The sequence below is a fragment of the Sceloporus undulatus genome, chromosome 5, assembly GCF_019175285.1.
Source record: "Sceloporus undulatus isolate JIND9_A2432 ecotype Alabama chromosome 5, SceUnd_v1.1, whole genome shotgun sequence".
Taxonomy (NCBI): domain Eukaryota; kingdom Metazoa; phylum Chordata; class Lepidosauria; order Squamata; family Phrynosomatidae; genus Sceloporus; species Sceloporus undulatus.
Window position 1 is genome coordinate 187,954,200 of NC_056526.1, and position 14,544 is coordinate 187,968,743.

The window sequence follows — 14,544 nt, forward strand, 5'->3', positions numbered from 1 at the left end:
TTTTTCATGATGACAAAATCCTTCCTTCCTTCCTTTGTCCGTAGAATAGATTCTTGTAGCGTTTGTAAGTTGCTGGTTTTCCAGGTAATGACTCACAACACTGTTATGTTTTTCCTGTCCTTTTGTCCAACCTAATGTTAAATTCCTCTTTATGGAAATAACTTTTAGCTGTTAATTTATTTTTTCTTTTTGCCAAAGTGATCCTACTAGCGAAAGACATGTAATGTTAGTTGAGAGCCATAGAATATCCCATATCGCTCCATCTTGGCTGATGGCTTCTGGACTCCTTTTCCTTACATTTAAGTCTCACAACATTTAAACTGGAAACTTTGTGGGGATGATGGTATCATCATCCTTTTGCTTACCACCATCATCCACTTCTCACTGTGCAGCTTGTAACCTCCCTACGATTTCTGATTCTCGTTTCTTCACAGCAATTGTTCCCTTATCATTTCTCTGTCATCAGAAATGCTTTTGCAACCCACAATGATAATTCCACTATAACTGGCATTGCTGCATTGCATTGAATTTGGAGATTTCCAGTTTGTTGTTGTGTGCCTTCAAGTCACTTCTGACTTTTGGTGACTGTAAGGCAAGCCTATCACAGGAATTTCTCAACAGGATTTGTTCAGAAGGGGTCATTCCATTGTCAACCTCTGAGGCTGAGAGAATGTGACTTGCCTAAAGCCACCCAATGGATTTCCATGACTGAGTGAGGATTCGAACCCTAGTCTCCAGAGTCATAGCCCAACACTCAAACCATTACACCATGCTGGCTCAAACATTTGCAATTTAGGGAGGTGCATTTAGAACTCTCAGCCTAAGAACTTTAGGGCCTCATTGAACTACAAATCCCCTAATTCTGTAGGATGCACCCATAGGAATCATAGTGTTATAACTGGGTAGTGTGAAAGGGTCCCAAAGCTCCCTTTTGCATCCAAGAGAAGAAGTACAGATGCCACTTGAAAACTCTAGCACTAATCTCACAACCCTAACCCATGCTTTTATATATTATAACTAGGGCTTGTGACTTTTTTGGACTCCATCTCCCAGAACTGTTGAAAGGCTGCACTGGCAGTATTGAAGTTGTGCTCCAAAAAAGTAATTACTTTTTCATGGTCTTCGTCATACAGGCTGCTGTCACGCTGCAGAATTAATGCAGTTTGACACTGTTTTAACTGCCACCGCTCCATGCTTATGGAATCCTTGGATTTGTATTTTGTTGTGGCACCAGAGCTCTCTTGCAGAGAAGGCTAAATATCTAACAAAACTACAAATCCCAGAATTCCAGAGCATTGAGCTGTGGCAGTTAAAGCAGTATCAAACTGCATTAATTCTGCAGTGTAGAAGCAGCTACAGATGACTGCTCAAAGAACACAGTTACAGGTAAGCAACCTGTTCTTCCCTCAAATTTACTCATATGTGGCATGGCACTCTGAGCTCCCAGAAGGTTTCATCCAGGAGAAACTATATATTATCACAGTAATTGATGGATCAGACCGCTCAGGAACATCATTATTGATGTGGTGTGGAACAAATAAATGCAGTTGTGGCTGATGCACGTGGCAGTGCTCCATGCACCAATGTTGTTGTTGTGTGCCTTCAAGTGGTTTCCTACATTCAGAGGCCCTAATGCTAATCTGTTATGGGATGTTCTTGGCCAGATTTGTTCAAAGGAAGTTTTGCTGTTGCCTTCCCCTGCGGCTGAGAGAATGTGACTTGCCCAAGGTCACCCAGTGGGTTTACATGGCTCAATCCTGGTTTCCAGAGACACAGTCCAAAACTCAAACCGCTACACCATGCTAGCTTCATGCGCCAATAATGTTGTTGTGTGCCTTCAAGTTGTTTCTGACTTATGGTGACCCTAAGGCTCATGGACTTTTCTTGGCAAGTTTTGTTCAGAGGTGGTTTGCCATCACCTTCCCTTGAGGCTGAGAAGGTATGACTTGCCCAAAGGGTTTCATGGCCAAGCTGCGAATTGAACCCTGGTTTCCAGAATCATAGTCCAACACTGAAACCTCTACCCTACACTGGCTTCATACACCAATAACTCATCCTAGATCTTGCAATATTATGTCATGCCAAGGAGTCTTGAAGATGTCTCATCCGATGGGTCTCCATGGACAGCTCAAGGACCTTTAACAGCAACACACACCTTTCCAACATGTGATATAAGCCTAAGAGAAGAAGAAGTCCTGGCTAACATCCCATTTTTTCCTCTCTTTGGGCCAGGCAAGTGGAAGCAAGGAATACTGCTTTAAACCTGCCAAACAGCTGGACAGCCTGTACTGAGAGAGAGAGAGAGAGCTGTGCAAAAAGCTGTAAAATCTCATTTTTATGACGCTTGTAATTTTCCTCTGACTCTATCACACCGGTTAGTGGAAATCTCCTCCTCCTCCTCTCCTGTGCAAACCCAACAACATGGGAAACCACGCCTGGAAACAAAAGGAGGAAGCCTCCCTTTGCCTATAGGATCATTCATCCTGGCCAAGCTGAGAGAGGAATCTGTTCCTAAACTCCAGCGGACGACTAAGTCGGAGTTGAGCCATTGCAATTTCGGGTTTTTTCCCCCAAGGAGGGAGTTTTTGCTGGCTGAGAGGCTCTTGCTTTGCAGCTGCCAAAAGAACATTATTATAATTGGTCTTAGCCTAAAGCTGCTGAGAAGATTCTTTTTTAATAAGCAATACAAAAACTTATGTTCTTGCTTTTGGCCTCCTTTGCCATCATCACAATGCCGCATAGCATGTAAGTCTAATGGTGCTGTAATGATTTTAAGTGTCTCTTTTTCCTGCCTTCCTGTTTTTCTTTCGAAGAGGGCTTGTGTGGATGTCTAGAAAGCAAAAAATAAAGCATGGGGCTGTAGAGGTTTTTCCTCTGCTTTGTTTTGTTTGCACTTTGGTAATGCTTTTGGCTTGTTCGGATTCCTGAATCAGTTTTCTTTAATGGTAGACAAACTTATAATGCATTTGGTATTTCCCACTGTACTCTTGTATTGAAATTGCAAAGAAATAGGGCTCAGAAAGATCATGGATACCAGAGGTGTGGCAGACACCTATAGGATCCTACCTTAATGGCTTATATAACTGGTTTGATATTAAGTCCATCAGTGCATCTGAAGAAGTGGATTGATATGTATGAAAGTGCATGATAAAATATTTGAAAATATTTTTTAAAATATATAAGTTCCAAAAAGCAAAACTTGATTTTGCCATTTTATATAAGGGTCACCATTATACTATCTGTTGTATTCAATGGGACTTGCACATCCATGGATTTTAGTATCCATGGGGGTCCAAACCCCAGCCGATACCAAGGACCCACAGTATACTGCTACATGTCTTGCTTCTCTTGTGTGTTTAATTAGAAGGAGAAAGATAGTGTGTAATGGGCAGAATTATTATTATGTGTGCTCAAATGTAACAATAAAATTATTGACAGTATACAAACTGAATGTCAAACTCTGCTATCAGTCAGAGAATCCAGCCATAGGTAGACTGGTGAGGTTTCTACATCTGTGCCTTCAAGTTGAATCCAACTTAGCGGTGATCCTGTCCTAAGGTTTCCTTGGCAAGGTTTGTCCAGAGTGGGTTTGCTCTGAGGCTCAGAGAGTGTGACTTATCCAAGGTCACCTAGTAGATTTCCATGGCTGAGCAGGGATTTGAACCCTGGTCTGCCAGAGTCTTCCTCCAACATTGAAGCTGCAACACAATGCTGGCTCTTGCGGATACAATTACATATGTCTCATTTGTCATTTTCTCTATTTGATGGAATTAGCCTTTGGATCTTTGGATTGCTTCAAGCCTGCTGGAGGTGTATTTTGCTATATTTTTTCTGTGCCAGCAGCTTAGCCTCTTGTTTCCACTGGTTTCGGATCCTTCTTAGTATTTATGTATTTGTATATATGTACTAGAGGTTGGAACCTGTTTTGGCTTTTTAAAGTAATGCTTTCCTATTGCTTGTTACAGTGTTTTAAAGATTGATCCTTATGGTTACAGTGTTTCTAAAGTGATTACTTCCTGTTACTCATTTAGGAATGTGATTGTTGCCCTTTCTCATTACATATTTTTAAATAGCTTGTTACATTACTTGCTTGTTACCTTTCATTACTTTTGGGGGGGGACTCCGAATTGATAAGAAAATGATACAAAATTTGAAAAATTCTAGCCTAAATTTCTGCTTAAAACGTCATTTAAAATTAATTTTTAAAAGTAACTAGAGAATAGTACTCATTGTACTTTATTCCCAAGGACTGAATTACTTTTTTGAAATGTAACATCATTTTCCCTTCATTACCAAAAAAAGCTACTTCATTGCAGACATCTACTTACTTCTCAAGCTCTGGTGTTTGATGCATTCAAGTCCCCGCATTTTAAGAGTGGTATAGAAGAGCTTGGGATTTGATGGATTAATCCATGCGAGTTCCTGCAATTTAACAATGGTAAAGAAGAACTAAAGATTTGCTGAACTAATAAGTGGAGCAGATATGATTTTAGGACACAATTAGTTCTGAATTCTAATACCCTTCTTTTTCTTATTTCTTGGCAGACCATCCATGAGCTCAGATTTCCAGCATTACAGTTTCAGGATGCCAAACATTGGATTCCAGAACCTGCCTCTCAACATATACATTGTGGTCTTTGGCACTGCCATCTTTGTCTTCATTCTTAGTTTACTCTTCTGCTGCTACTTGATCAGGTAAGTCAACCAACCACTCCTCATCATAACTAATTTGCTGGAGCAGGTCTGCCTCACCTTATCCTCTCTGTGAGGATAAGTCGTTCCTTTGTGCTGGGTATTCTGCATGCATTCTGGACTTGAGAGTGAGATAAAACAAGAGTCAGTTCGCCTTAAGAGTCACCAGAAGTTAAAAATGACTTGGAGGCACACAACAACAACAACAACAACGACAATTTCCAGGAACTTGGGGCCAGAGAGTTTTCTACTCTCAGGATCTACTGTGAACTTTACCATACCCAGAAATGAAATGTGTGTACATGTACGCAAACATACACATACACACTGTCAAAACAGGAATTAGTATGTAGAGAGATCTTGTAGCACCTTTCAGATCAACTGAAAGAAAGAAGTTAGCAGCATGAGATTTCCTAGACTTGAGTTTACTTCCTCAGATGCATATGAGGAAGTAAAGTCTACAAAAGCTCATGCTGCCAACTTCTTTCCTTCAGTGAGTCTCAGAGGTGCTACAAGATCTCTCTATGTTGTTGTTGTTGTTGTTATATCAGGTAAGTCAACCACTCCCCTTCATAACTAATTTGCTGGAGCAGGTCTGCCTCACCTTATCCTCTCTGTGAGGATAAGTTATGTTTTTAATGTGTATCTGCATACACACTCAAAACAAGAAGCTTGTCTTGAGCGTGTATGCAGATATACATTAAAAACACACACTCAAGGAAGTGGATTTGCTATCACATATATAGTCTTCTCCCAATGATCAAATCTGAGCATCTCAAAGTCTGCTAGTCCAAAATGGCTATGTGAAGTGCTAGTTGGCTGGGGTCCAGTCTGCACTGCAGAAATAATGCAGTTTGATGCTGCATCATATGGAATCCTGGGATGTGCAACCTGGTTGCCTGTGACCTCACAAAAGATGTTTCCCCAACTTTTCTTTAAAAACACTTCTGCATATTAGAAAAATACTTGAGCACCATTTTAAAATGCACATATGGCTTTCTCTCACAGATGAAAGCAGGTTCCTTCAGCAGATGCAAAAATGAACAGTTAGGCTGCAAAAACCAACAGTGTTTTGGAACATGGAAAGCCAACCAATTTTATCTGGCTTAGTTTTTTGTGAGTCCACCTCACTTTATCCCAGCAATGTCCAAACTGTGGTCCTCCAGGTGTTTTGGACTTCAGCTCCCAGAAGCCTCAGCCACTTTGGCCAATAGTCTGGGATGCTGGGAGCTGAAGTCCAAAACACCAACACAGTGGTTTCCCTAGAGATGGCTTGTTCCCAAAATTGCAGACCAAGAAGTAGGTTTTGAGGTTTCTACTGGAGCAAAGGGAAGGTGATGTATTACCTGACTGTTTCACTAGAAAAGCTTTGCCCAGAGGTTTTCACCTGTAGGATTGAAGGGACCATAACTCAGAGCTTTGCATGCGAAAAATTCCAGGTTCAATCCTTGGAGTGTCCAAATACGATTTCTAAGCAACCAGGAAAGAATCTCTACTAAAAGCCTCGGGAAGCTACTGTTTGTTTCGGATGAAGCAGAGGTTCTCAAGCTGAAAACCTATGGTTCCGCAAGGATCCAGTTTTTACATGAGACACTATTTCTTTAGGAATCTTTAGGTCCAGGGACTTCATGCAGCCTCTGGGCCACATTTTCCCACTCCTGGTGTCAGGCAGTTTCAAATGTTCAAACTAAGCCTGTACTTGCCCTCCCTGAGCAGATATCATAGTTATGCAGCAAGTTATGCATGGTATGGAGGAAGCAGATAGGGAGAAACTTTCCTCCTGCTCCCATAATAATGATATATTTGTTGTTATTGTTTTTACTACTATATTTATTTATATCCTACCTTTTCCCCAGGACTCAAGGCAGCTTAAACTAGCTCAAAGAAACATAGCTAAAAATTCCAAAGCATACAAAAGCTTAAAATGTAATTAATTGATCAAAACCTATTAGAAACCATAATCCCTTAAAAAGAATACTAATAATGGAATCCAGTGGGCCATCTAGTGAAGCTGAATGATGGGAAATTCAAGGTGAGGAAGAAGAGAAGGACTTCTTCATACTGTGCATAGTTCAGCTGTGGAACTTGCTTCCACCAGATTCAGCAATGTCAGCAGACTTTGATGTCTTTCAAAAGGGAGCTAGTTCAATCAACACAGGTTAGGACCACCAATGGCTGCATATTTATCCCCTTAAGTATCCACGGCAGGAGAGTCAGCATGGCATAGTGGTTTGAGCATAGGATCTTGGACTCTGGAGATCTGGGTGAAATTTCCCCTCAACCTTGGAAGCCCTCTGGGTGACTTTGGGTGAGTGACACCCTCTCAGTCCCAGAAAACCCCATGATAGATTTGCTTGAGGCTTGCCATAAGTTGGAAACGATTTGAAGGCACACAACAAAAAAATCCAAGGCAGTCTTTCCTCTTGCCAGAGAAAACAAAATATAGGATGCAGTTGTGCTCAAATCTCACTTTGGTGCTTCCTGGAGGCATCTGATCAGGTTCTGTGTGAACAGAAAGCTGTGTTAGAGATTGGATGAATGTAGTGCTTGACATAGACAACCCAATTAAAGCCATTCAAAACAGTGAGCATACAAATACAGTGGTCCTTCCACATTCACTGGGGCTGGGAGTGAAGACTGTGAATGTGAGAAAACCACAAGTAAAAAAACACACTATTCTTTTTACCAAAGAGAGCATCTCTAGGAATCTCCAGGTCCTGCAGTGCAACTGTGTGGTCAACATCTGCCAGAAGTTGATCATAGAATCCTGCTGGAAGATCTACAAATGCCTAGAGAAGTGTTTTCCCTAGAAATGTCTAGGTTCTCCAGTGCAACTCTATGATCAACATCTGGTAGAACTGTGCTGGAGAACCTAGAGATTCCTAGAGAGAACATATTAATCAAAACCACAATTAATCAAATCCGCAAAAGTCAAAGCTGCAAATGTGGAGGGCCAGCTGTATTATTTGAAGCATATTTTAGCCAATTGTTGTTGTTGTTGTTGCGTGCCTTCAAGTTTTTTCAGTCTGCTTCAGTCTTCTTCAGTCTGCTTCAAACTTCCTGGTAAGATTTGTTCAGAGGAGGTTTGCCATTGCCATCCCCTGAGGCTGAGAGCATGTGACTTGCCCAATGTCGGATTCCCAACCAGGGAATCGAACCCTGGTCTCCAGAGTTGTAGTCCAACACTCAAACCACTATACCATGCTGGCTCTCTTTTGCCAGCTAGCATACTCATAACCCAAGTCTGCCAGTCTTCTTAGATCAGGGCAAAGACTGAACCATTCACAAGACTAGAATGTCTGTGGGTTTTCAATATACAGTGGTATAATGGTATCCACTGTGGTTTGGTTCCAGGCCCCTCTGTGGATGCCAAAATCCATGGATGTTCAAGTCCCATTAAATACAACCGAGTAGTAAAATGGTGTCCCTTATATAAAATGGCAAAATCCAGGTTTGCTTTTGGGAATTTATATTTTTAAAACCAGGACAGGAATAACCTTTTTCTTTTCTTTTTAAATATTGTAAAACATCCCTTCTCTCCATCAGGAACACCTTTTTATCCAATCCATGTTGGCACTTGACATTCCATCCGGTTTAATGTATTTCATGTTGACTTGCTTGTCTTGTACAAACAGAGAAATATACTGGGCTGTGTTTGCTTCTTCCGCTTGGTATTTTGATATCTGGTTTCTGTTCTCTCCGATACTTCTGAAATTGTTCTAATTTCCATCACCATCCCTTTTTCATTGCAGAATGATTCTTTTGGTCACTTATTAGATGCTGATTTAATTGTTTTTAAAAATTACTTCTATCTAGAGCAAGTGCAGTGAATGCTTTCATGTTGTTTAGCACTTCACATTTAAAATTATTTTGAATAGTACAGCCATGAGATAATGTCCAGCCTGGATGAAATCAGGAAGGCCTGAAAGGTTTAATAAACAGTATTTGGATGATAGACCATTAGGGCATACTACTTTAGGCAGAGTTTGGAAAGAATCCTTCCTGAAATCCTGGTTAGCCATTGTTTCCAATCACAATCAACAATAACTGGATTAGAGGGATCTAAGGGTCTGACTCAGTGTGTAGCCACACTGCAGAATTAAAGCAGTTTGACATCCCTTTTTAACTGGCATGGCTCTGTCTTACAAAATCCTGGTATTTGTAGTTTGGCGAGGCACCAGAAAACTCTAATAACCTCATCAAATTATAAATCCCAAGATTTGGGATTTTCCTGGTGAAGAAGCAAGTGAGCTTCAAAAACTAGCATAATGGGTTGTTTTGCCCATTCTGGTTAGCCTAATAAAAGTACCATTTAGTTTTTGTAGGAAGCTCGCCTGGGCATTTCTTGACTCATTCTCCAAGGTCGAGGTAACTGCAAAGGCGGACAAGGCACTGCAGAATGTAGGACATTCAAGAAAAATGTAGGACTTTGCAAAATAAAAGCTTAAAAAAGCACTAAGTTAAATGTAAATTCATGCTCCTTAGTCATGCTCCAAATGGAGGACATTTTGGAAATTCCTCCTGGACAGAAGGATGGAATGTAGGATGTGTCCTGGAAAAGGAAGATGTCCAGTCACCTTGTCCAAGGCATCTCTCCATCTTTTTCTGTCTGGTAAAAGTTGAGCCAACATGGCATAGTGGCTTGAGTGTTGGACTATGAATCTGGAGTATGTGTCTGTGTTGTGTGCCTTCAAGTAATTTCCAACTTATGGCAACCTTATCGTGGGGTTTTCTAGGCAAGATTTGTTCAGAGGAGGCTTGCCATTGCCTTCCTCTGCGCCTGAGAAAGTGTGACTTGCCAAGAGTCACACAGTGGGTTTCATGGCCAAGCGGGAATCAAACTCTGGTCGCTACGCCACATTGGCTCTCCACGATTCTGGAAACCAGGGTTCAGTTTCCAGCTTGGCCCTGAAGCCCACTGGGTGACCTTGGGCAAATCACACTCTCTTAGCCTCGGGAAGGCAGTGGCAAACTTTCTCTAAACAAATCTTGCCAAGAAAACTCTCAGTTTTGCCCTAGGGTTGCCATAAGTCGGAGACAGCTTGAAGGCATATTTTGTGCTTGCGAAATGGTTTGCATCTGTCTTCTCCTGTTACCTGCCTCTTCTCATAAGCAGGCGGCACACGGTAAAGAGCCAACGAAAGACACTTAAGCTGTTAAAGTGAATAAAGTGGGAAAAGGCAGCAGCTTCTTTGCAAAACATTTGCCTCTTCCAAAGTTTGAATAGTTAACTTTGAATAGTTAACCGTGGAGGTAAAACTGAGTTTAGATACGGATTTTTTGGGGAGATCTGTTGTTGTTATAGATAGATTGGAGACACTCTGCACATGACACTAAAGCAGCCTAGGGCAGGGGAATCCCATGATGCTTGTTTAGCAAGTAATGTTCTGTCTCCCATTGAGTCGGGAACAAAGGTTTTCATTGTTTTCATCCAGTTTATTAGTCCCTATTGTGAAGTATCTCTGTATAGCCCTTCCAGACAACCATCTTCCAAATACACACACACACACACACACACACACACACACACACAGCAGTGACTGCACATGTTTTGGCCCTCTGAGCAAAATAAAAGATATGGTCTTGATTTATACCACTGGTTCCCAAACTTTGGTCCTCCAGGTGCTTTGGACTTTAGCTCTCAGAATCCCTGAACATCGGCCAAAATGATTGCGGAGTCTAGGAGCTCAAGTCCCAAACATCTAGATGACCAAAGTTTGGAAACCACTGATTATACGTGTACATATACTGTACATTATACATATACGTTATACAGAGAAGGGGGTTGGATAAGTAGCAGAAGAGTGCATCTACATTGTAGAAATAATGCAGTTGGACACTACTTTAACTGCCATGGCTCCATCCTATAGACTCGTAGGATTTGTAGCTTTGTGAGGTGCCAGCACTCTTTGGCAGAGAAGGCTAAAGGTTTTGTAAAACTACAAATCCCAGAGTTCCATAGGATGACACTACAACACTTAAAGTGGTGTCACACTGCAATATTTCTTCAGTGCAGATGCACCCAAAGAAAGTCCCAGTTCCACTAACAGGTTATTCAGATGTTGTTGTTTTTAGCACGACTATGCAAATAATCTTCCTCATGCATTCCGGTTTTGTTGTTCATGTAAATTTTTATTTGCATAAACAACAGCTATGTGCATCTCGGTGAGTTCTGTTGCTTAGACATGTCAGTACTCAAATAAAGATGGAGTCAATGTGGATGCTCAGTCGTCCCACTATATCCAAGGATTCTTTATCCACGGGTTCAAAGCTCCATGGATTGGAAATATTTTTGAAATACTGCATATAAATTCCAAAGAGCAAACTTTAATTCTGTCATTTTATATAAGCAACACCATTTTACTATGCCATTATATTCAATGGCACTTGAGCATCCATGGATTTTGGTATTCAAAGGAGTTCTGGAACCAAACCTCAGTGGATACCAAACACCCACTATATTCCAAACTTGATCAAGGTGTGCAAAGTTTTATCCTTGTTTATCCTTGGGTCTGTTTGCATCAGTTATTCACACAGCCGATAATGCAAATCTTTTAGAAAAACTTGGGGGAAAAACCCAATATGGATTATCCCGGGTTAAGTGGGGTTTTTGGCACACTCCTTCCCAAAACTTATTCAGGTGCATTCAAAATGCATGTGAACAACAACGATTCAACCTACATTTGACTGGGATTATTTTCACCATCTGCATAACCCCAAACAGAAGGAATGCATCCAGCCTTGTTTGCAGCCTGCCGTAAACCACTCCAGTCTGAGATTTTGGGTCTCGCTTACATTTTGTGGATGTCGCAACCTCATGTCTTCTCCAGTGTTGTCACGTTTCCATTTCACAGCGGATGCCTTTTGGGTGGAACAGGTCCAACTGCGTACACTGGGAATATAAAGCTCTTTGGAAGAGTTGGTTATTTCCAAGTCAGATGGTGTTGGTATTCAACAAGTCGTCCAGTGTTCCTTTTGCACCAGCTAAAAATCTGATATCTCTTCGTCCCACGAGGCGCATAGATTTCCCCTTCACTGTGCATCCCATTCTTGTAGAAATGTGTTCGACTGTTGCGCCGGGGCTGGGACAGCTTCCTTCTTACAAAGACAGCATTCTGCTCGTTCATGATAGAATGAGCATGTCTGATTTAAAACGAATACACACATCTTCATTCTGAATTGTCCCTAGCTTGATTTGTCCATAGATTTGGGTCACAGAGCGTGAATGAGCTTTTTGAAACAGCCAGGAAAGGTGGCAGGTACGGCCTTCGCTGGACTGTACAACTTCACAATGCGATTGGGGTGGGGGGGGGATAGGTAGTTTGCATGCTTTTGTCATCTCCCTGTACTTGGGAAAACAAGTGAAATCAGTCAGAAGAGTGGGGTGGAGGGTATACATGTAGGAGGATTTTCATAGGGCTGAATACTCCAGTATGGATACTCCACTATATACATTTCTATGCAGGTTGGGAGCCAGAGTGGCCTACTGGTTTGTATGTTGGACTACATCTCTGGAGACCAGGGTCCAATTCCCAGCTCAGCCATGAAACTTATTGGATGATCTTGGACAAGTCACAAGCTCTCAGCCTCAAGGGAAGGCAGTAGCAAGCCTCTTCTGAACAAATTTTGCCAAGATAACTCCATAATAGGTTCTCCACAAATCAGACTTGAAGGCACACAGCAACAACAAAATGCCATAAAAGAGTGCGTAAAGGCATAGCCCATGGGGTATTCCATGCAGCCCTACAGCACTGCTTTTGTCTCTATGTTGGGAGAAAGGCGGGATATAAAATAATAATTATTATTGTTATTATTATTTGTGGACCAAAAGGTTTGCCCCAAATGCCTCCAAATGTTCTCCGTGGACACTTTTCCACCACATTTTGGAGGCTCCCTGGGAAATTGTGGGTCCAGAAGAAACCTTTTTCATGCAGTTTGGGACCACTTCAACTGCCATGGCTCAGTGCTATGAAATTCTGGGGTGTGTAGTTTTGTGTGATAGTTGGCCTTCTTGGTCAGAGAGCTCTACCACAACAAAGTACAAATCCCATTCCATAGGATGGTGCCGTGACAGTTAAAACTGGTGTCAAACTGCAGCAGCAAATTAAGGTGTGATAATGCTCTTAAATGCTATCAAAATGCCCCTGGGTACAGTCAGCACACACAAGCCTCATCCACACCGCAGATATAATCCAGTTTGACGCCATTTTAACGTCCATATCTCAAGGTTATAGAATTCTGGGATTAGTAGTTTTGTGAGACGTTCACCCTTCTCTGTCAGAGAGTTCTGGTGCCACAACAAACTGGTGCAGTTCCCAGTATTCTACATCATTGAGCCATGGCAGTTAAAGTGGTGTGAAACTGGATTATTTCTGCAGTGCAGATGCAAATGTTGTTGCATACCATGCAAGGTGTGTCTGTCTTAGGCTTTAATCAGTGTACAGCAGCATCTCTATATTGTGTGGGGAAATATTTCTTGCCTACCTGTTTAGGAAGCACGATTTCCTACAAACATCACCCAGAGGAAATAATAAGAGCCCTCTTTTGCATTAAGTCTGCAGCAGAAGGAAGCACAGGATTAAAATACAAATAAAAAGCAGAAGTACCCAGCTAGACCTCGACAAACGTCTGTCTTTCACACCAGATTATTTTTATTTAAACAAACCACCACCCAGCAGTTACTTTTAACAAGGAAACACAGGTGCCTAGTCTGAATTTGTGTGTGTGTGCAATATTCTAAAAAGGTTTGCTTGTGGAGAGCTGGCGATGCAAGGGCCGAAGGCATATTGTTCTTTCAGAAAGACTTCTCTATTTTAAAGAAAAGATGAAAAAATATTGGCTTTCCAGGGCGAGAAAGGGATACTTTGCTAGGATTACCACTCAGAGAGGTGCGTTGGTTGCAGGTCATGGTAACCAAATGTCCTTTTTTCCCCGGGACGTGTCTTCCATTTCTTCTTCGTGGTCTCTGCGAATCATACAAATGGGTTACTTACATTTATACCAGTACTTTTAGTTCTTAGAAAACCCAAAGTATTCCTTGGACCCAAACCCTGAAGTATTCCTTGGCAGTTGTTCTCAAAATGGTGACAGGAGGAGATGAGGTGCCACTGTCGCCATTTTGAGAGGAACTGTAGAAAATAAGTAAATAGAGATTGAATGGTCTCTCTTTTAGAAATCTCCAGGAGCAACAATTCACCTTCTCATGGTGTCATAGGGACCTCTACACTATGTAACATTTTGGGAATGAGAAATAATCTTCCAGGTATTTCTTGGGCTTCTTTTTGGGGGTTTGACATTTTTATCAGTCTAGCATTAATTATATCTCCAGGGGTAGCCATATTGGTCATGTAGCAAAGTACAATAACACCCACAATCCACAGTGATACTTATTTTGGCCAGTACATGTATCACAGTTTTGTGGATTTCGGATGTTATTATACTTTACATTAATTTTAGTTAATTTACAACAATCCAGCTTTCTTCTGAAGCTGGTTTGTTTCAACAATTCATTCTTCAAACAGGCTAGGAATCTGTGGTTAAACTTCTGGATATCTCCTCTCAGCCATGTGGATAATGGGAATAGAAAAGCTCAAGGTTTGCCACAGGTCATATCCACAGATTCAAGCATCCGTGGCTTGAAAATGTTCAAAAACAATACAAATTTCAAAAGCAACACTACATTTTCCATTTTATATAAGAGACCATTGTATTTAATGGGATTTGAGCATCCATGGATTTAGTTATCTGTGGGGGAGTCCTACAATCAAACTGCAGATGCCAAAGGTCCACTGTATGTTGCATTAAACCATGATTTACTGTGACATGGAATTTCTCCATCAACAATCTGAAACT

General features: G+C 41.4%; 2 protein-coding genes across 6 annotated transcripts in view; both read left to right on the forward strand.

The window, feature by feature from the left end:
- Positions 1–14,544, forward strand: part of PTPRA (protein tyrosine phosphatase receptor type A) — a 604,614-nt gene that overhangs the window by 369,851 nt on the left and 220,219 nt on the right. The gene's annotated exons all lie outside the window — the stretch shown is intronic.
- Positions 1–14,544, forward strand: part of RNF24 (ring finger protein 24) — a 73,849-nt gene that overhangs the window by 46,795 nt on the left and 12,510 nt on the right. For 3 of the 4 annotated variants that reach the window (XM_042466834.1, XM_042466835.1, XM_042466833.1), the window contains exon 2: positions 4,546–4,695. In XM_042466834.1, coding sequence (XP_042322768.1) covers positions 4,553–4,695 — 143 coding nt within the window. In that variant the 5' untranslated portion in view covers positions 4,546–4,552. Of the gene's footprint in view, positions 1–2,450; positions 2,746–4,545; positions 4,696–14,544 lie in introns of those variants that run through there. The other variant, XM_042466831.1, reaches the window with a different exon arrangement.